The sequence below is a fragment of the Phymastichus coffea genome, unplaced genomic scaffold, assembly GCF_024137745.1.
Source record: "Phymastichus coffea isolate CEN01 unplaced genomic scaffold, Cenicafe_Pcof_1.1 PCOF00004, whole genome shotgun sequence".
Taxonomy (NCBI): domain Eukaryota; kingdom Metazoa; phylum Arthropoda; class Insecta; order Hymenoptera; family Eulophidae; genus Phymastichus; species Phymastichus coffea.
Window position 1 is genome coordinate 12,844,233 of NW_026706815.1, and position 23,048 is coordinate 12,867,280.

Genomic DNA, 23,048 nt, shown 5'->3' on the forward strand with positions numbered 1-23,048 from the left:
CGCACAACTCAGGGTTTCGCATAATACTTTTAGTTTGAGGGAGGGGTAGATTTTATCTATTCAGCTACACCCATCGCCAAAATAGAGGCTGCTTCTTAGTCACTTAATGAGCTCATCAACTCAGCATTGGTTTCGGTCAAGGATAAGGTACCTAACTGTATTTAACTGACGCCTTCTCCCTCACAATCATTGCAATGCTTGTTTTACGAGGATGCCAGTCATGTACGCATTCATATGACTATCCACTTATTCATTTGCTTATAGGTAGGAAACTTCTGAGTCGCCACTCACCACCTTAAGCTCCCTCACCAACGACAAGTTTCCACAACTTTTATAAAGAGAAACTATAGATAAATTAGCTAATAATTCTTGATTCTTTACTTTAGATCTTTAAAGCGGGTATTGGTTAGGTAAAATTTGGTTAAAAGATAGAAAAAAGAAAAAAATTTTTTTCATAGGTAATGGTTCGTGACAATTTATTGTAACGGCTTTTGAGCTAACTACTTTCGAATAATTCATGAAGAAAATACTCTGAGATCTTTTAGATGATATCTGTTTAATTGATCTAGACGATGTTATAGTTGTTACTTTAGTTTTATCATGCAATAAATTTTTCTTCTTTGATGTTATTATTAAATATATTCAGTTCTATATATGGGTAATTCGAAATATATGAGATAAATTAACGCCTTGGGTAAATTTATAAAGAGCTTTTGCCTCACCTATTTATCATTATTGATATTGTTCATTGCTATTCTTCGTAAAATTCGTTCATTTTTATTGTAATAATAGTCCAGATATCGAGAACCACTGTTATATTTTGAACTACTCCTTTTTTCCAGTTTTTTTTCCATAATTGAAGATACATTTGCATATGCAATAAAAGCTTTCAAAGTCATGTGTGATTTTTGTTATATAAAAATAACAATCTTCTCAGTTTAAACCATATTGAAAGACTTTAACTAACAGAAAGAGGTAGAGAAATCTACATAGGTAATTTGATCAAAAAAATTGTACTACAAGAGACAAATTATTTCATTTCGATTCCCTTCTCTTTTTATTTCTTTCTTATCGCTTTCCGTAAACAGTAAAATTATTTGAAACAATTTTGTTTAGCAAAATAACCTTTATACTTACATTTAACGCGTAGAAATACATAATAAGCGTACTTTATAAAGGGGAAAAAATATTTCATAATGTTACAAGAGTCTTCAGTAGTAGTTTAGCGGTCGTTATCGTAAATTTTTTGGATTTTAGCGGGGATTTTGAACAATTTTTACTTCATATTCAGATTCTGCGGTTGAAAATACGTAAGAAGTATGTTTCACCCAAGTAAAAAAACTATGTTTCAGAATGTTCCAGTATTTATGAAATTAATTTTAGATCTCATTTTTAACAAATACTCATCCTCCCTATTTTTCGATTTTGTAAGAAACTTTGAGGATGTATAGGCAATTTAAATTCCAGATGCGGTTTCAGCGGTCCAAAATACACGGAGATAGATGTTTCTTATAAAAAGTACAGACTACTTTTTTCTGTGCTGGTATCATTGATATAAATTTCTTTGTAAAATTATTTACTTCACAATTTTGTTCTCTTGAAAAATGATTTTACAATCTTTAAATATAGACGTGTTTTTTTTCAGAAACATGTTTCCGGACAATCTTTTTCAAGCGGCTTTTCAACAGGTATGTTTAAAATAAACTTATCCAAGTTTTTTTACCAAAATTAATCTATTTAAAATTCCTTTATAGGCTCATACCGTTTATGTACCAAAGAAAAATAGTTTTCAGAATAATACGGAATATCTCACACGCAGTGAAAAGACGAATGATGACGAATTAATACGAGTTGTTCAGTATAGAAGTGGAACGAATACGCTAGGCATCGTATTTTTCTGCTTAATTTTTGGTACATTTCTTGGAACTCTAGGAGAAAAAGGTCTAGTCGTTATAGACTTTTTTAAAGCCGTTTTCGAAGTAATCATGCGCATGGTATCGACTGTAATGTGGTGAGTGAATCAATAAAATATATCGTATCATTCAAAATTTGTTTCATTGAAGAAGCGAATGAAATCGAACAAATTAATATTGCTTCATGTAACGTTATTGAATAAATATAACTGCAAATTTTTTTATGCCACTGATTATAATTATATGGAATTAAACGATCCGTTAAATATTATTATAAATTATAAATGAAAATAAGCATATAATGTGCCAAACCTTGTGAAAATCAATATAAAAATGATCATTAATAGCACGTTAAATAACTGCCAACTTCGGTTTTTTAATAATTGAAATTTCATTAGTAAACAAACGGTGGCTGTGTCTTTTAAAATCGGGGATTTATGGTCAATTCATTAAGTAGAAATAAGTATTAATTGACCAATTAACATATATACATATATATATTGTTCGGCAATGTGTTTATTATAATAGTAAATTTTTCGTGACATCTGTTTATTATTTTCTCGGATAAAATTTCTGATAGATATATAATTGACAGAAAACTATTTTGTATTAACTTATTGACCAATCAAATATATATTCTGAATCAGTAATTAAATGAAACCCGATTTATGAATATATTTGCCGCATTTGCCGTGGCTCATTTTTGAAAACATATACTCCTAAAAAGATCGATAAAATAACATGATACTATCATGAATGTGTTTTCATTCAAGCCTGTTATTTTAATTTTTTTACGTGTTCGCGCCAGTTGCGCTCCTTAGGCTGAGAGAGGAGGAGCAGTGTTATGACGCCTTGTTGTTGTAGAAAACGTGCTCAATAGATGGACAGTATTGACCTTTATTCCTCCTTCCTTCATAGCTTACGCAAATCTGGTCGACACATGTTGGGGAAAACCCAGTGCTCAGACCATGAAAAAAGGATCACGTGACGCTCAAGTAGGTGAGCGCCTGCTCGAACCCGGCATGAGTAGGCTACTAGGGCCCTTGTCTAGAGTAAATGAGTGGGGATCTTCGCGAGACAACAAAGTCCAAATTTGTCACCGAGTTCTCAGTTTTTAGTGAGTCGCTCGAGAAGTAAGTTGCGCTCGACTCTCATGAAAGGTTCACCGTCGATTTGTGTAAAGGGCTCCGCGCGGTACACGATCATAGTTCCGCGAGGCAATCATTTGATTGCATACGCCAAGGTACACTTTCTGTCAGCTCAATTGGGCCAGTGGCGTTAACACGAAGGACTAAGAACAGGCTAACTTGCTGCCTTAGCAGAGGTAGCGCTATCTCCTCTGGAGTATCCCGGGATCTTGCGGCCTTGTACTCACATCCTTTGGCGCATTCTCTAGCGAGAGTAACCGCGAGCGCTGTTCCAGTTGGAGCATCGTTCCGTCGTGACCTGGGGATACTTCCCTCTCTACTCTTAGTGTGGTGCTGCGAGTATCCTGACAAATGAACAACGTGTGACTGAATGGCCATTCAAATTATAGCATAACTAGTTTATTTAATCAAGTATTTGTTTATCTTACTACTAAATGCTCAATTAGATTACTTATTAATTGTTAATGATTGATAACTAAAATCTAAATGGCTTTTCTTCCACTTGAGACTGGGAATTTTTATGCCGACTAGATCTTATATTAATAAATAAAACAGTATATTTTATTTAATCCTGTATCTTTATTTGCACAAGCATCCGACCTGTAGTTTGGATCCTAACTCGTCATATTAAATCTATCAGTTGTATTTTTATTCGGCAATTTCACAAAATTATTCACGGTGCATCGAGTGAGGAGTGTGTGACTGTAAAAATGAAGTTGTGCTTGATTGATCTATTTATTTAGTTTAACATTTATTTCTAATCAGCGCAGTAAGCAGATAATGCCATATATAGATTGTATTTATTTGTGCGTGTTCTTAATGGAATCTTGCACTATTGTGAATTGTGCAATTTGTATATGTGTAACTGTGTGCGAGGTCCACCAAGATGATAGTGAATCCCTTTAGCACGACTCGTCACACGGTAGCGTCATCGCAGCGACGAAGTCGCGGCGATCGGCACTTGCATGAAAGAGCATGACTCCGACATGCTCAACAAAATGATCGTGCAAACGCGTTTCACCGCGGTGGTGTGGCTGTGGAAAGAAATTCGCAGAGCGCACAATAAAATCGCGATACGTGCGGACGCAGAAAACCATAAGTTATAACCGAAAATGAGTTCGATAAAATACGCCAGGTGTATGAGGAGACTCTGGAATGGCTATCGACTGCGATGACAAGATTCCCAAATGACAAGGAGCGCAATCCTTGTCGATGCGAATGCAATAAATACGAGGATGACGACCTATCAGCAAAATTACCCATCCTCGATCTGCCCAGTGTTTCAGGCAATTATGAGGATTTGGACAGCTTCGCCGGTATCTTTCGAACACTCATACATGACGCGCCGCGTATTAAAGATACCACCAAACTTCAATACCTGACGACTTGCTTGAAAGGCACCGCCGTCGACTTAGTTAAAGATGTAGTAATTCTAGGTGTGAATTTCGTATCTACATGGGAAGCCCTTCAAGATCGATTCTATAACCTGCGCTTAACCGTTAACCGTTAATCTAAAGAAAGAATCTGCGGTAGATTTACTTACGTTCATGGATGAAACATAGAGGATTGTGCGCGCGCTCACTAACCTTTGCACGCCAGTGTTACACTGGGATATGTAACTTGTACACACGTTAGAAGTCAGGTTAGATCCTGAGATCTAGGAAATTCTGGGAAGCAGAATTGATCGTCAGGAATAGATAATTAGCCTTGAACGTGGCATATGATGGCGAGAATGACGCGGCGCGTTTTCCTAAGTTCCATGATTTAGTATCATTTCTCGAAAAGCGTGCTCAATCTCTGTCGGTAATTCATGCAGACAGAGACGACAAGAAGGCTGCTCAGCCGCTCAAACGCGATCTCTAACTCGCGTAGAGTTCATCATATGCAAACCAGCTAATGCGGGGAAGTGTGCACTCTGTTCGGGTGATCATTATATTACGCTTTGTCTCATCTTCAAGGAAAAGAAAAAATAGTCTGAACGTCTGTCTATCGTACAGCATTTGAAGTTGTATTTCAATGGTTTAGGCAAGCACAAGTCAAAGGACTGTCGGTTCACCTATACTTGTAAACTTGTTCCACCGCGGACAAATAGCCGATGCATCAAGCACGGCTGCTAAAGAATAACGCGCAAATTGCTAGCACTGAGCACGCGAAGCAGGTAAAGTCGAATCTCGCGCAACTAGCCATTGGATCCGGATTATCTGTAAACTCGTGCAGCACGCGTGGCAATGAAAGCCAGTGCTCGATCCTGCTCGCTACAGCATAAGTGATTATTGTAGGCTTTCGTAGACAACAAATGCACGCACGGACTCTTAGATCAAGGGTCAGAGGCTACGTTTATTTCCGAGTCATTAGTTCAGCTCCTCGGGCTTCAAAGAGACCTACAGGAGAGAAGGGCTACAAACGAACTTAACCGGTGTCGAAGGTTGTGAGGTCAGCGTTGTTAAGCAAGCTACCAGTTTCACATTGCAGTCGCGCATCGACTCTAACCTCAACCTCGAAGTCAACGTTTTCGTATTGCCACGACTTATGTCAGAACTGCCGTCTAGCAATCATTATGATCTCGATGTTGTATTATTTAAAAATCTCACTCTGGTTAATCCCGAGTTTAACCGTTCGAATAGAGTAGACGTTATGATACGCGCTGACATTTATGGTCAGGATGGTCAGGTATTTCGCTCAGGTCTTACCACTTTCCCCAACACACTATTAGTAGCGCAGAACACCGCGTTTGCGTGGATACTCTCAGGCCCCACTCAAGGCAACACGTCACGGTGGCCGGTAAAGTGTAATCGCGCGTTGGTGAGAGCTCTGCGTGACGCGGTTGATGATGACTTGAGCGAGGTTCTTCAACGTTTTTAGACACCCGAGGAAATTCCTAGTGCAAGCATGCAGCTAAAATCAAGCGACGAAGCTTGCGAAAAACTTTTTAGCGAAACGCATACGCGCGTCGCCGACGGACATTTCATGGTGCGACTCCCATTAGCTGCTGAACCACCGAATGTAGCCGTCGAGATGCGAAAAATAGCTGTGGATTCTTTCAAGCACCAACAGCAAAGGTTCTCGCATGATCCAAAATTAGCACGTGCGTAAATAGAGTTCATGCAAACTTATCTCGAGCTCGGTCATATGGCTCCCGTACAAAGAGCGGAGTTAAATAATACGCGAACGTGGTACTTGCTTCATTACGCTGTACTCATCAACGTTGGCGAGAATTCAAAGATCCGCGTCATGTTCGATGTTTCTCGTAAGACGCACGAAAAACATTGACTCTCTTTCTTTCTAATGACTTTCTTATGGCCAGACTGCCGCTTCAAAGCGATCTATCACTCATTCTCCTAAATTGGCGTCGATATTGCTACGTATTTACAGTAGACATCATGAAAATGTTTCAATAGATATGCGTTGCATCCGAGGATATGGACCTGAAACGTATCTTATGGTCATCTCCACAGTGAATACCTCCCACCGATTATCGTCTAGCGACTGTCCCCTACGGCACAGCTTCCGCGTCTTTCCTCGCCATTCGCTCCCTTTTACGGCTAGCATACAATGAAAAGTCACGATTTCCGCTCGGTGCAGCTTGTTTAAGTTTGAACACTTATGTGAACGACACGTTTGCAGGAGCTGAAGAGCTTGCAACCGCAGTGCGAATTTGAGACGAATTGATAGATATTCTGAGGTCGGCTGGTATCGAGTTAGATTAAGTAGGCAGCAAATCACCCGGATTTGTTGCCCTCGAGTGAGCAAGCAGAGAAAAATGATGCAGTCATAGAAATCAACAGCGGCAATGCTGTAAAAACACTTGGAGTGCATTGGAATCCATCGTCCGATGACTCATTTCAGGGCATCGAATTTTAAACAAAAGGCAGGGGAATTGATCAAACGATCAATTTATTCGTAAATTGCACATTTGTTTGACGCGTTAGACTGGTTTGCTCCCGTTACAATAACCGTCAAAATTATTATGCAAGATCTCTAAATAGAAAGGTGCGAGCAGAATGCAAGTGAGACTCGTGAGAAATGGCAGCGTTATTGTCAGTCGCTCTTGGCTCTACCGGCGCTGACAATAAGTCGTTGCCTCGAGTTATCGCAAAATAAATCGTTTGAATTGCACGGCTTTTCAGATGCATCCTCTAGCGCCTACGCCGCTATCGTTTACCTTCGTATCGACGATGGTAATGGCAGATATCGTGTTTCGTTAGTGAGCGCAAAAACAAAATTTTACCGGTAACAACTGTAAACACCCCCAATTTGGAATTTTAGGCGGTGCCATGCTGCTCGTGAAGCTCGTACGCCACGTGCAAAAGTTGGAGTTCTTACAAAATGTGTCGGTTCGTCTGTGGTCCGACAGCCAGATTGTGGTGACATAATTAAATAAACACCCGTGTTATTGGAAGACTTTGTCGCAAACCGTGTGTCGTTAATACAGATAGAACTTCCTGCCGCTTCTTGGTGCCACGTACTAACGAAGCAGAATCCAGCCGACTTGACTTATCACGGTGTTTCACCTACGGAACTAAAAAAGACGGAATTGTGGTGGTATGGACCCGAGTGGCTCGCCTCTTCTCCGCACAACTAGCCAGCTCGACAAAGACTACGCAAGTGCTAAGCCTTCTTACCATTGAGGATCAATTCGATAGCTATAAAAATTTTTCCTACAGTAACGTCGGTTGACGAAATAATTCTCAGGCGCACTTTTTTGGTCTATCCTTACGGAAAATAACCGGGACGTGCGTGACCACTATTGCGGGAAATTCTTTTTTCGGCGACGGAGGATCGAAGCTTTACTATACCACACGCTTGGCAATATAGCAACGCTTCGCGTTATTTTACCTTGGCAATAAAATAACGTAAAGGGGGGCCTATCTAATATGCACTCGACCACACGCTTGGCAATCGACTCTAACTATCTAAAAGACAGACCGTCCGTGAAACTAAAATAGGAAAGAATAAGGAGAGAAAAGGATGTAAAAAGAAGATAGAGTAAAAAAATTTATTTTGATTTTCTTTACTTACTTTTGCCTTAATTTTCCACACACACACTGGAAAGAATAACTAGAACTTTCGAACTGGACGAACTTTGAAAAACAGCAAACTAATTTGGAATGGTTACACGAACTGAATTTAGAAAATAACTGCCTAATTTTTTTGAAAAGCTCCCTTTTATGCTTTTCGCAAGAGACTTCCACTCGAAAATCTTTGTCATTTTTGGGCAGGAAGAACTCAAATTTTCTTAACTTAATTGGTTGGAAAATTTGGGGAGTGTCTCAAGCGTAAGCGACATTCGAACCCTAATTGGCCAGGGGCGGAGTGTGCGGGAATGACCTCATTAAAATGCTTTGGGCCTTCTTCACATTTGGGCCCTCTATGTACTATTTTGACCTTTAATTATTTAAGCTAATTCTATTTAAATTCAATTGTGGGTGTGGTACTCTAATTTTTACAAAAATATTACTTAATCTATAATAAAACTAAAGTACAGAACAAAAGTTAAGGATTATATTTATCTGAAAACAAACAAGATATTAATAGTCTTAATTATTAATTAATTATCAAAAAGCCTTAAGAAATACTGAAAAATCAGAGTTAATTATAATAAATATAGTGATTAACTTTCGTTCAAGCCGTTCTTAAATTTTCTAACGCAAAGTTGAGCGCATTCAACGATTAAACATACAAATTTCGCAAAAAAAAAATCTTAATAAATACGGAAATATAATGAATTATTTCCATATTTATATTTAGGTATAAAATTAAAACTATCCGAGCAATAAACAAAAACTATTAATTAAAATAGTCCTTGTTGATTACTTGAATGTTACTTACAATAGATAAATTTCGCATTTTTTAAGAGATCTGCAAGCAAATGCGCCTCCCTTAATTTAAAAGAAATTAGTAATATTGAAATTATTTAAAATAAAATAACAGTACTATCGGTAGGATGCACATGTACGCTGCAGATCTCTACTTTCTAAAGATGCTCGCAATCTGGCTACTCCGGATGGCGCGATCGTAAAATCGTTCTGATTGTTTTCAACATCCGAAAATTGCCAGATGCGCGAGCCGAAAACTGCCGTTCACAGAAAAAATTTTCTTTATTCAGCTGTACGCAGATTTTCATCTTAATTTACGAGCTAAGTGTGTGGCCGTTATTTTTTTTTGTCTTTTTTTTTTCTTGTCTCTTTTTTTTCGAGCCGTCGTTACATTACCATTACTTTACAAAGCAAATTCTTTTTTTTTCGAATTGAAATTCCTATATTGTGTTTCGGATGAAGGGACAGTTTTTTTCAGACTTAGGGTGCTGCTAGTTTCAAAAATTTCTATATTCTGTTCTGTCTCGGAGAGTACGTACAATTTTACTCTTTTAATTCAGCAATTGATACTCTGATACCATTACCGCAGTTTTTCGTTTAGACAGAGAATTTTCCAGATTAGGGGTCGTTTTCTGCAGACTTAGGGGGTTGCAAATTTCGAAAACTTATAAAAGATGCTCTGCACCTGAATATATGTGCAACTTTATTTATTCTCTAAGCTTGGTACCGGATACTCCAATTCTGTCAATCCCCTCAATTTTCTGTCGTGACAAGAATTTTTCCGTATTATGGGTGGTTTTGAGCAGACTTAGGGAGTTGCATGGCTCTGACACCCCAAAATTCTACTTCAGCCCATTAAAATAGAGAACTACAGTTGTACTCGTATATATTACACCGTGGTTCAACTTATCTATGAAAATGTATTTAAACGGAAGAATCCAAGTTTAGAAGAGATTTCCCGAATTTTAGGGGTAGTTTACCCCGATTACGAGTAACTGAAGAGTATAGGGCCAATTCTGACGGTGGATTCGGATTTAGCGCACCAAAAAACATAAAGGTACATAGGTGCCATCTTTGAAACAGCCCATTGTTTTTGTGTGCCTGTGCTATTAGTATTCTTATGCGTGGATTATCGGTATGCATTCACTTGTTATGAACGCGATACATAAATGCATTAAGTGTCAGCGTCAGGCACCTCGCTTGGCCCATAAACTTATGGGTGACCTTCCTACTGTACGTGTGAACTCAACTCGAGCCTTCATGACCACTGGAATGGACTACGCAGGGCCTTTCGCATACGCACCTCAAAGGGCCGTGGATAAAGGGCTTACAAAGGCTACATCGCTCTTTTCATTTGTTTCGCTACCAAAGCGATACACCTAGAACTTGTAAGCAATTAGACATCGGTAACGCTCATCGCCGCCTTCCGCCGATTTGTAAGCAGACGATGTCCCTGCAAGTAGTTATATAACGATAACGCAACTACGTATAGTGGAGCAGACTCCGAACTTCGTTCCATGTTTCAGGCTGCGACGGCGTTTTAGAAGGAAATCGCCGCTATGTTAGCTGATAAAGGCAACTCGTGGGAGTTCATCCTACCATCCACTTTACACTATAGGGCTGTGGGAGGCTGAGGTAAAGTCTACAAAGACATTTATGAAAAAACTGATCGGAGAACATACCCTTAAGTTCGAAGAGATGTCTACAGTCCTGCAAAGATTGAAGCGTGCCGTAATTCTCGGCCACTCTGTCCGTTATTATCGAATTTAGAAGATCTGCAAGCATTGACGCCTGCTTACTTTCTCATCGGTAAAGCGTCTGCAGTCATTTCAGATGAACCGATTCCATCCGTTTCTATGAATCGCCTTGACCGTTTTCAGTTAATGCAACGCATTCCCAATCAATTTTGGAAGCTTTGGTCAAATGAATACGTCCTACAGATTCAGGAGAGATATAAATGTCAGAACCCAACCGAGAACTTCACCATAGGACAGCTAGTGTTATTGAAAGATGATCGCTATCCAACTTCGAAGTGGTTTTTAGGACGAGTGGTCGAGCTTCATCCCTGGTAAGGATGACCTCGTCCGAGTGGTCACTGTCAAAAAGGCCACTAACACTCTTCGTCGGCATTCGCTTGCTTAGCACCTCTTAGTCTGGATAAATCTGAAGATTGCGATAAATTGACAAAGCAAGGGAGAGCCATTGCGTAACCACTTATACAGAGATTCGTCCTAAGGACAAAGGCAAGCGAACTGTTCGCTTCAGTTGCGCTTCTTAGGCTGAGAGAAGAGGAGAAGTGTTATAACGCCTTGTTGTAGAAAACGTGCTGAACAGATGGACAGTATAGACCTTTTTTCCTCCTTCCTTCATAGCTTACGCAAATCTACTCGACACATGTTGAGAAAGACCTAATACATAGATTATAAAAAGAGGACCATATGACGCTCAGGTAGCCGAGTGCCTACTCGAACCCGCTGTGAGTACGTTTGTATCCCCTAACTAGGGCCTTTGTCTAGGGTGAATGAATGGAGGGCCTTCGCGAGACAACGAAGTCAAAATTTGCCACCAAATTTTCAGTTTTTAGTGAGTTCCTCGAGAAGTAAGTCCTCGCTCAACTCTCGTGAAAGGTTCACACTCAATTTGTGTAAAGGGCTCCGCACGCTACACGATCATAGTTCCGTGCAGCAATCGTTTGATTATATTTGTGAAGGAGCACCCTTTGTCAGCTCAATTGGGCCAGCTGCATTAACACAAAGAGATAAGAACGGGAGAACCTGCTGCCTTAGCAGAGGAGGCGCTACCTTCTCTGGAGTATCTCCGGGCCTTCCGACTTTGTGCTCAAATCTTTTGGCACATTCTCTGGCGAGATCGAATGCGATGGCTATTTCCGTTGGAGCGCTGTTCTGTCGTGACCTGGGGATACTTCCCTCTGTACTCTTAGTGTGGTGATGTGAACGTCCTGATAAGTGAGCAACGTGTGAATGAATAGCCATACAACTTATATCGGAACTAGTTTTTTTAATCAAGTATTTATTTATCTTACTACTAATTATTCAATTAGATTACTTATTAATTGTTAATGATACTTATTAATTGATAACTAAAATTTAAGCTGATTTTCCTCCACTTTAGACTGGGTTTTTTTATGCCGGCTAGATCTTATATTAATAAATAAAATATACTATTTTATTTAATCCTGTATCTTAAATGCATATCTTAATGCATAAGCTACGCACGCAACATGTAGTTTGAATTCTAACTCGTCACATTAAGTCTATCAGTTGTATTTTTATTCGTCAGTTTCATAAAATTATTCACTTTATAAATAATTTATCTCGGAAAATTCTAATTACACTACTCAAAAAAGGTATGATATAGAAAATTTATCATCAAAAATTAATAAACATTGAAAGACGATTATTCAGCTTCAGAACATAACACAGAGATGATATTTTCATCAAAGCTTGAAGTGTCTAGTTTACAATTTATTTAAATATTTTTAAGTAATTTTTAAACCATTAAGTAATAGTCTGCATTACGTGACCTTGAAATTGAAGGTCATGTTTTAGAAATGAAAATTTGCAAAGTTTCGCCATGTACATGTGCGTGGATAATTTTATTTAACCATTCTGAACAAAAGTAGTTGTAATGAACCCGTAGCTTGATATCGAAACCATTTTCTTGAGACAGTTGATTGGTTGATTTCTAATCATCAACCTACATAACTTCGAGAGAAATCTTCAGAATAATTTGTGCAAATTTTTAACAATAAGCTTATGTTCAGATTCTTATAGTAATTGATTAATAAACATAAATAATAACAGTATAATTATCAAAACATATACCAAAACGTAACAATAATAGCGATTATAATTGTCAAAATTAAAGACAAATTGTAATTAAAAAACAAGGGTATAAATTCTTAAAAAGGCAAATTAAGTTTTGGATAATAAAAATTTTAATTATCATTATTTATAATGAGACAGTATTAGCCACACAAGCACAGACTAATTTGAATCACGTAATTCAGTTTTATATTTAATAAAAAATGGTTAAATAAAAATGGTTTAATATCTTAAAGTAGAGATTTTAAGCCATGATTTAAAAAAATTCACTTCTCGGCAATTTTTGTACTAGGTTCTAGCTCAAAGTCGAACTATCCACTTTTTCGCAAAAAAGCATTATATCAATTTCAAAACAACGTAGTGAAATAAATTATTTTTAAAATAAAGGAACAGAATTGTACTTTAAGATGCCATGTTTAGAATGGTTACAAAAAATTATCCGCACGCTAATTGTCTTTCAAAATTAAGTAATTTTCGATGATGAATTTTCTGTACTTTTTTTGAGTAGTGTAGTTTATTTAATTGCGTACTTTTTAGGTTTTGCATAAAGAAACTTCAATCTTCTATCTTATAAGACACATATGATTCGCATTATTTATTTATTTATTTATTACTAGAGTAACTACATAAGTTACATAGTTAGCAAAATACATACATACATTATAAAATATTGTACCCAATAGAAAATATTACGTACGAAAATATACTGTACGATGATCTGGCATACAATTATAGAAGAAAAAGAAAAAAACTTAAAAACTAAAGAAAATAATATTTATAAAAAACAACAATTGTACAGCTTTCCTAAACTTGTCAGTGAATACTATCATTTTAAGCAGCAAAAGTGTAATCTAAATATTCTACTATACTATTGCTGTTCTTCACCAGAATCTGGTTAGCATTTGTCTTGCTGTGTTGTAGTATTCGATGTTTGCTTTCTTCTCTTTTACATATATTATCCTAAATAATCTAAAAACGTCGGACAAGTTAGTCCAATTGCATATATTTCCATATAGTGTGGAAACATACTTTGATGTTGTATAATATTGGTACAAATGCAAGTGGATGTGAACACTACATCATCTATAATCATTAGGTCTTTATGTTTTGGTTGAAATTTTAGTGAGTAAAGTGAGTTAGTAAAAGTTTGCGTTCCTTGAGTTCTTCTATCAAAATAGAGAAGAGCTTTTTTGTTTCCTAGATAGTTTATATCCCCATAGGTCATCCTCATACAGTTTGCAGACTGTTATAGTTTTCTAGGGGCTGGCAGTACATTTTGCATTAAATTCTTGTTAATGTTTTCAACAGCTACGTTATCAATAGTGTCAAAAACAGTTTTGTATTTTGCCTTATGATTGGATGCTTTAGATACTGATTTTAAAGTTATGGCTTTCAGAAATTTCATATATTTAATATCCTTATTCTGGAGTTTTATGTCTAATTTTACACTGATTTTCACATTGTCTGTTAAGTCAGTCCGGGATTCCAGAAATGTATTAGCTAAGTCTGTTATAGCTTTTAGGACTTTATCACTTTTTTGTTGTATTTTAGTATATTTGTACAAAGTTAATCTATTATGGACTCTATTGTATAAGTTGCAAAAACTATGGGCACATAAATATGTTCTAACGTTCAGTAAAATCTTATTAAAGAGATTTGTATCCTTATGGACATCCGAAGTAGGATACAAAAAATCTTTGAACATAGTGTGTAACGGGGGATCACCGTTTAATTATATTTTTATTCGCGCGACTTTGTTGAAAGGGCGAACGTAATCAATTATGCTCAAAATGTCGTTCGGAGAGCATGCGGAGACAGGCGTCAGTCAACCAGTAATTCTTATTAACCTATAATAAAGTGAGTGGAAGCTGTAAGGTGTAAGCGAGTCGAAAAACACTTGTTAGTAATACGAACTGAACCTTCTATTATTACTCAAATACTACATAAGGTCGGCCCGCGCGTTTGTTTACATTGACGCTCGCTCATCGACAACACGTATTGTCGGGACGCTCGCTGTTCTTTGCTATTAGAGCCGCTACACGCACGCTTCGGATGTTGGAAATTAATTATTAAACATGCAACCGCGATCGCGAGATTAAGCTGGCCAGCTTACCTTGTTATTGCAGGCGTACGAAGGTGACACGATAAAGAGTCGCACTGCGCGGAACTGTTTTTGTCTGTTTATCGCAGGTCGCGAATGCGCGCACACGCGGTTTCACCCTCGATGGCGAAACCTCACACACACTGTCTTAATTTCGTCTGGGGCGACGCTTCTCTGTCGGCGCGGATCTCTCCCTTTGGCTGCTGTAGGGCACCTTGATGATAGCGATCGCTCTGGCTACTACTGGAACGGGCGTCCTCTCGATTTTTTGGTGTTAGCTGCAGTGGATCGGTAGTGGCAAAACAAACAAAAGCGGACGAGCGTGTCGGTGGTCAAAGCTTCACTAGTTCGGTTTCAATCGCGCACGTTCCGTCTGCTCGCGCGCCGAATTCCTTCGTTACGTATTTCGTCCCCCCGGTAGGTGCTGCCCTCCCAGGCAGCAATTAAGTTAGGTTATCAGCGCTAATTTGACGTTTACCGTCACAGACCCCTTCTAGTCTGGACCTACGGGGTCCTTGACGATAATTCCATTAGCGCTGTCCCTTCCGAGGAGGAGAAGAGAAAGGATAATAAAGGGTTACAGTCCATGTGATGTTTAATTTTATGGTTTATTGTAGCGCAGGGCGAGGTATCGGTGGCCCTGCCCACGGGGGTAGGGCAGGATCACCTAGCAGGTCTCGGCGATATCTCCTCCCCCTGGTCGTTGAGTGGAGGACGGCCGCGCGCCTCCCATCCCAGCCTGTCCTGGACCAGGTCGGAGTGCCGTCGCATGCGGGGGCAGCGGTCCGTGCGGGTCACCCCGCGGTAATGGCACACGTTGCACCCTTCCCACTGTGCGCGGGATAGGGTGCCCCGTGGGATGCCTCGTTCCCTGGGGGTCAGCGGCAACCCGTCCTTGCGGTTCGGGGCGGACCACAACGGTCTTTCGACCGTGGGGTCCTCACCCGCGGGCCCCACCACCACATTAATGTGGATGGGCCCCGTTGCTTGACCTCCTTGGCTGCCATCTACGTTTACCACCAGGTTCACCCCGCACGTCTGTGAGCCCTGGCGCGAAGTGGCTCCCGACCTGATCTCCGGAGCCGTTGGCCTGGCTCCGACGATCGGAGGCTGGGAGAGCTCCAAGTGGAGGTCACCCGCCGGGCCCTCGAGGGCCTGGCGGTGACGCCGCTGCACTTCCTTAAGTGCCGACGCGAACTGGCGACGGCGGGACACCACCTTATCCCAGTGGTCCATATCGTCTGGGTGGTGTCCCGCGGCCGCGTACGCGTCGTACTCAGCGTACACGGCCCGTTGGAGGACGTTGAGGGTCGCCCAGCCTTGCTCGACTTCCCTAAACCCCCCAACTATTTCCTCCCAGGTCCGTTCGCCAGACGGGGGTGTCTGGCTAGTGAACCTGGGGCGCCAGGTCGCGTCGGTGGCACCCTCCTCCGTCTGGGTGCCGATGGATGATGTCGGGGCCTTCAGCGGGATTGATCCCGCTGGGGGTCCGGGCAGCGGTATGATATCGCTGCGCGCGATGCCGGGAGTCGTTGACGGCATCGCGGTAGGGTCTGCTGTTGGGAGCTCTTCGATGAGCACGGATGACGAGCTCTCGTGAGCTCGCACCCGTGCTTGCTCCTCCTCTTCTCTCCGGGAACTTATGAGGTGCAAGGCGGCATGCACCACCCCTTCAACGGCGGGCCCCAAGTCCAGGCCGATGAGGGCGGCTGCCGCTTGCTCGAATTGTTCGAGCGTGATCTGCATCCTGTAATAATTCAGCAAGTTAGTATCCCGAATAGCTTTGGATATCGAGGGTGGGCGCCTGTTCGGCTGCCCAGGGCCTTCGTCGCCGGAGTCGAAGGTGGGGTCCTTGGCGTCGGTCTCCCAGGTCCTTCGTTCGCCGTGTCTCATGCATTCACGGTTGTCGTTTTCGGTGGTCTGCCCCTCTTCCTTTTCCCGATGATGGGAGGAGGGGCTCGAGTAGTTTGTCGATGTTGTGTAGTGTGTGTAGTTCGCGCGCACTTACGAGGTCTTCCTCGTGGGCGCTTCGTCGCGTTAGTAGGAGGGGTATTTAGTGGGATTCGGCGGGGTGACCACGACGAGTACGGCGAGGTGAGCTCGGAGTTGTCGCGTCGTCATTTCGGAGTGTGTTGTCCGTAGTGTCGGCGCTCCCGTTTCCGTGTATCATTGTATCGCTCGCATTGGGCGGGACGCTTATCGCCTTGGTTCCCTCGGTGGTAGAGGTCTCGTCGTCATCTCGTGGTCGGGTTCCATCTTCCGGTATATCGTCATCTCGCCCATAATAGGGTTTGAGGTCCTTAGCGTGTATCAGCTCCGTGACCTCCTCCTGTTGGTTGGCGAGGCGATATGAGTTGGCGCCGTGTACCTTCGTGACAATAAAGGGGCCTATGAACTTGGGTGCTAGTTTCACGGAAATGCCCTGCGCCGCGCAGGACAGTATGCGATTCCTTTTCCACACCCAATCCCCTTCTTTAAACCTGTGGTCCCTGTGCTTGACGTTGTAGTACTTGGACTGCCTCAGGGACTCATCCAAGGCGCTCTCGTGAGCTTGTTGAACGGCGGAACGGCTATTCTGCATGTGCTCGTTCCATTGCTCGATTCGAAGCAAACTCTCCTGTTGCGCGGCGAGCTCTTCCATCCGTTTCCGGAGAGTATTCGGGGCTCCCGGTTGTCTGCCGTAGTTGAGTATGGCAGGACTGACCCCGGTGGAACTATGGACGGCCTTGTTCAATGCGAACATGAGTTCGGGTAGCGCTCGGTCCCATTCCCTGTGGTTTCCTTGCAGATACGATGTTATCATCGTTTTCAAGGTACGGTTAACCCTTTCCGTAGGGTTAGCCTGCGGGGTATAGGTTGGGGTGAAGGTCCGTTTTACCCCCTGATCTCTTAGGTATCCGTCCATCAACTGGTTGCGGAACTCGGTACCATTGTTGGACAAGAAGATCTTTGGCGTACCGAAACGTAGGATTACCCGTTCCCGGAGTTCCTTCACTATCGTCTTGCCGTTAGCACTACGTATGGGTATACATTCGACCCATCGTGTGAATACGTCGATGAATACTAGGACGTATTCGTGCCCTCGAGAGCTCTTCGGAAAGGGTCCGGCGATGTCGCCCGCGACCACTTGCCAAGGCATAGACCACGTTCGGTCCTGCATGAGCCCGCGCGGCGGTCGCTGCTCGACCTTGCACTGTTGGCAGACCTGGCACTTTTGGACGTATCCCTTAACATCCGTGTACATTCCCGGCCAGTAATAGGATTGGGCGACGCGGGCGAGGGTCTTCTCGCGTTCCAAGTGTCCTGCCGTCTCTATGTCATGATTCTCGAACAACACCGCTTTGCGTTCCTTCGGGGGGCACGACGAGTTTCCATTCGTCGCCGTATCCGTCTTCTTCTTGGTGGTCGTAGTTCGGCTTTCGGTGATACATCACCCGGCCGACAACCTTCCAATTCGGGTATCTCTCTGGGTGGCTCTCGACGCGCCGGAATTGGTCCGTGTACCAGCCGCTGTCCCTTGACTTCGGCTGGTCCATTGCGCCAACCTCTGCCTTCGTGGGCTCAAAAGCGCGTGATAAGGCGTCGGGCAACACATTGTCTGCCCCCTTTCGGTATTCGATCTCGAAAGTATGGCCTTGAAGTTGTAAGGCCCATTGGGCGAGACGTCCAATTGGGTTCTTCAGGTTGTATAGCCATTTCAGGCTATTGTGGTCAGTTACCACCTTGAACGGGTACGCCTCTATGTATGGGCGGAATTTTTGGATAGCTCACACGACCGCCAAGCACTCGCGCTCCGTAGCTGAGTAGTTTTGCTCAGCCGGATTAAGGACTCTGCTAGCGTACTCTATGATTCGGTCTCCGTCTCCTACATTTTGTATCAGGACGGCACCGATTCCCGTAGCACTAGCATCAGTCTCCAGCACGTACTGCCCATCGCGTTCCGGTAATCCCAGGCATGGTGCGGACAGCATGAGTGCCTTAAGTTTGGCAAAGGCTTGTTCTTGTTCCTCTCCCCACACATATTCGCTCTTTTTTCCTGTTAACCTCGTTAACGGTTGAGCGTGCGTGGCGAAGTCGGTTAAGAATCTGCGGTACCATGAAGCAACTCCCAGGAAGGTGCGCAGCTGTCGCACGTTTCCTGGTCGTGGGTACTCCACGATAGAGCGCACCTTTTCAGGGTCTTGCCTGATTCCCTCGCGGTTGATCAACAGGTCCAGGTACTTGGCTTCAGACTTGCAGAAGATACTTTTCTCTCGATTAATCGAGAGGCCAGCTTTGCACAACCTGTCCAATACGGTTTTTAAATGTCGTAGGTGATTCTCGAAATTGGACGATACTACTATGATATCGTCCAAATAGGCGAAAGCGAATTCGCCTAGTTCGGGGCCGATCACGCTATCGATCAACCGTTGGAAGGTGGCGCCGGCATACGAGAGGCCGAACGGCATCCGTACGAACTGGTAATGTCCCAGTTCGTGTACGGTAAAGGCCGTAATTGGCCGAGATTCGGTCTTGAGTGGAATCTGGTGATACGCGCTGATGAGGTCGAGCGTCGATATATAGCGTGCGTTTCGCAAACGCCTTAATATATCTTGCATAAACGGTAGGGGATACGCATTCGGCTCGGTGACTTTGTTGACCTTTCTGAAGTCAATACAAAATCTGTACGAACCGTCCTTCTTGCGTATCATAACCACTGGGCTCGACCAGCCACTGTCCGCTGGTTCGATTACTCCTTGGGTTAACATTTCCCTTACCAGTCTATGCATCTCCTGCTCGACCTTGTGCGATACCGGGTAGTAACGCTGTTTGATTGGCTTCGTATCACCGACCCGAATCTCGTGCTCGATGCCTGCCGCACATCCCAAGCCCGCAGGGGCTTGGGATAGGGCCTCATCGATGGTCTTCTGCAGTATCGCCTGTTGGGTTGTCGTTACCTCAGCTAGTCCGATTGTAGCTAATCTCGAAACAGCCTCTAAGCTAGCTACCTCTAGCTCCATTTTGGCTTGTGATCCCTTGAACAGCAACGTGTTATCGTCGGAGTCAAGTACCGCTCTGAACAACCTGATGAAGTTCACTCCTAAAATGCATTCCTCGACGAGGATAGGGAGGATGGCTACTCTCGTCGGCATCGTCAATTCTCCCACGGTGAATGGCAATAAGGCATGACCAACGATCGTTAACTTACGGCCGTCTGGTAGTCCCGCTGTACCCGCGTGGGTGGTGTCTAATCTGACGCCCAGCACAGACGCTATTTGTAGAGCATTACTACCCATGGCTGTGGTGGAAGCTCCCGGATCATAGAGGGCCCGTATTTGGAAGTCCCCTATTTTCACCGGTAGCCACCAACGCGTCTCCTGTTCCGGGGAATATTGGGAAACAGTTTCGACGGCTCCACAGCTTTGCTCCTTATACATCATAGCGCTAGCCACTGTGCTGTCGCGTGGTCGAGTGACGTTACTTGTCGTCCGAGCCCCCTTGGTTCGGACGATTGGAGTTTTCGTGGGGTTACTCTTTGACGATTTATCCACCTTTGCCCGTGCCCCCGAGGGCGTGTGCGATCCATACGTCACCGCCTCGGCTGGTCTAGGGTCTCTGGCTTTATTAACGTCATTACCCTCATTCTCCGCGTGCACTCTACCGCCACGTTCATCTTTGGCGTCACTAAGGGAGTTCTCGTTCTCGTCGCTCAACACGCTCGCTACTAACGGCGCGGGCTGTGTTGGCGGAGGCCGCGAGATCTCTTTAACGCGGTTTGGGTTACGGGATGAAGGAGTGGGGTCAACCCCACCTATCCACTTCTCTGCTCGTTTCCCTTATTGCATTGGGGACAGAACTTCCTGTAGTACCCCAGTAGGCCACACTCGGCACATTTGATCGGCCCTGAGAACTCTCTTCCTCGTCTGCGGGGAGTCTCCGGCCTCCTGGCTCGGTCCTCGGAAGTCAGACTTTTGTCGGCGCGGTTACTCTTTATATCCGCCGATATTTCCTTAAGGGACAACAGCATTTAGTTGAATACGTCGGTGGGTAGAACCTTCTTCTCGCCATCGACCGATTCCAGGCTCGGATTAGGTGTCGCCCCCGAGGGCGTCGAGTACCTTCTCCATGCGTTCCAGCCTGTCGTTGACCTCCGGTTTGTCGCCGGACAGGGCTGCCACCTTGCCCTTACGACCGTTGCTCGCGTCGGTGCGGGGGTGGTACGCTAATTCAGGATATAAAGTCGACTGAGGGTCCGGTACCATTCGCTTCATCCTTCGCTGATGCAGGCTATTCTGGGCCGCCGTGGCAAGATCGTTCAGGGTCCGTATGGAATCTATTTCCAACCTCCGTATTTGACCCTGGATGTCCGGGAGAAGGTTGGCATGCAGCAGGTCCAGCTGACTCTCGTGCGACATTTTGGGGTTCAGTCGATTCATCAGGCCCATCATGTTTGCGATGTAGACGTTCACAGGCTCATCTGGGCCCTGATATCGGCTTTGAACCTCTTTCGTTAAACGCTGCTGTTATTGTCTGCTGGTCCCAAACCATGCTCTCGCGTCTGCCTCGAAGTCCGCGTAGGAGAACCATTCGTTTCTCATTGCCTCGTACCAGACGAGGGCAGGACCGACGAGTAGCTCGGATACAGCTATGAGCATCTCGTCTTCTGTGAGTCCGGTGCTGCTCCTCGAGTTGTCCAGCCTTGATAAGAAGGTGTCAATGCTCGCGTTGCCTTCTCCGGAAAACCTGAGTTTCCATCCCCGGACGATGCGGCCGACGTCCCTTGTTGTCGACCACGGGTTTGACGTCTGTTGGGATGACCACATGCTCGGCGGGTGGTTGTCCACTTCAGCATTAACTCCACCGAGTTGATGCTGTCCACCCTCTCCGAAAGGGGGCGTCCGGCGGGCGGTCCTGCCGGCGGCCCCCGTGGGCCTCAGTCCGGGTCCAGCTGGAGTGCTCTGGGGTAGCCTGGCGTCGTAGTGGCATGTGAACGTGTCCTGGAATGCAACGCTCCTACACGTGTTTTCCGTTTGCTGCGCTTCGTTGGAACTGTTCGCATCGTCTTGCCGCATATCTCTGTGTTCGGCGTTTTCTAATGCGCTGATCCTGGCTGACAGGTTGTTCAGTTGTTCCTTAAAGTCGATGCTGTTCCTGAGGATCTGGTCTACTATTTTTGTTAGACCGGATATATTCGAACTCCGTGATTCTTGTACTTCCAATTTCTTCTCATTTTCTCTGGACCGGAAAATGAGGTCTTGAATCATCACCGCGAATGCCGGCGGGAGTTTGAACTGGCTGCCATCGTCAGCCGTTATAGTAATTTCCTTATTACTATTTGTGTTCTCTCCGCTGTCCAGGGCATTCGCGATGTTTATTGCGGTTTTCTGAACTCGCGATATTACGTCCGCACTTTGCATTACTTGGGCTAGCGGGTGTTCTCCCTCCTGCTCGGATGCTGTGTGTTCCTGGCATAGGGATACGATTAGCTCCGAGCGTAGGGCGGCTCTTTTGGCTGGACTGCTGTGCTGGTTGTTGACTTCCGCGAAATCTGCTGCGGAGTAGTCACCAAGCAACCAGTTATGCAGGCGGCCAGCTCTCGAGAGCTTGGTCCCGCTTGTTTTGAGCTCCAGTTGCTCGAGGTAATCTTCGATTTCCTCCTCCTGGAGCGTCAATACCCAATTTTCTATCTCTGTTTGAGTGCGGTCCATAATTCTCTGTTAGTTTACTTGCGTCTAATTTCTTTGTAAAATTTACAGGTATGTTATACGAGTGCGAGTGCTGTATTAAAATCCGTTTTCAAATAAATAATCAAAATTTTCTTAGCCGACTTTAGGCTTGACCAAGGGCGTTTAATAATTTATTTGCCGAAAGATTCTTCGCTCGTTAATACGCAATATAATGATCCTACCTATCAGGCGCACTAACTGTTTGTTAGCACGGCGGTGTGAGTTAGTATCTAAAATATTGTAACGAGCGTTGCGCGTAAGCACTAATAACCGCAGCTAATAATATTTAAAAAAAAACATATTTACGTTAAGACAACACGATATCAAATAAAATTACTCAATTGAATTAATTTCGTTTGAAATTTGCCGGTGTTAGTTTTCCCCGGGCCAACGGGTATAATAATATTATTTGCGACAACTTTCAAAATTCGTTGGTGTTTACGCTTAAGCATCTTTCGGTCGCACTCGCACGCGTTCACAGCCATTATTTACAATTTTTCGCCGCGGCGGGCCTTCGCA

At 43.6% G+C, this 23,048-nt stretch overlaps 1 protein-coding gene across 4 annotated transcripts in view; it reads left to right on the forward strand.

The window, feature by feature from the left end:
• LOC131666605 (excitatory amino acid transporter) overlaps nucleotides 1-23,048 on the forward strand; it is a 521,775-nt gene that overhangs the window by 112,847 nt on the left and 385,880 nt on the right. For 3 of the 4 annotated variants that reach the window (XM_058939426.1, XM_058939436.1, XM_058939445.1), the window contains exons 4-5: nucleotides 1,646-1,688; nucleotides 1,755-2,011. The exons of the other annotated variant lie outside the window; for it this stretch is intronic. In XM_058939426.1, the coding sequence (XP_058795409.1) occupies nucleotides 1,646-1,688; nucleotides 1,755-2,011 (300 nt within the window). The remainder of the gene's footprint in view (nucleotides 1-1,645; nucleotides 1,689-1,754; nucleotides 2,012-23,048) is intronic. 4 annotated transcript variants of the gene reach the window in all.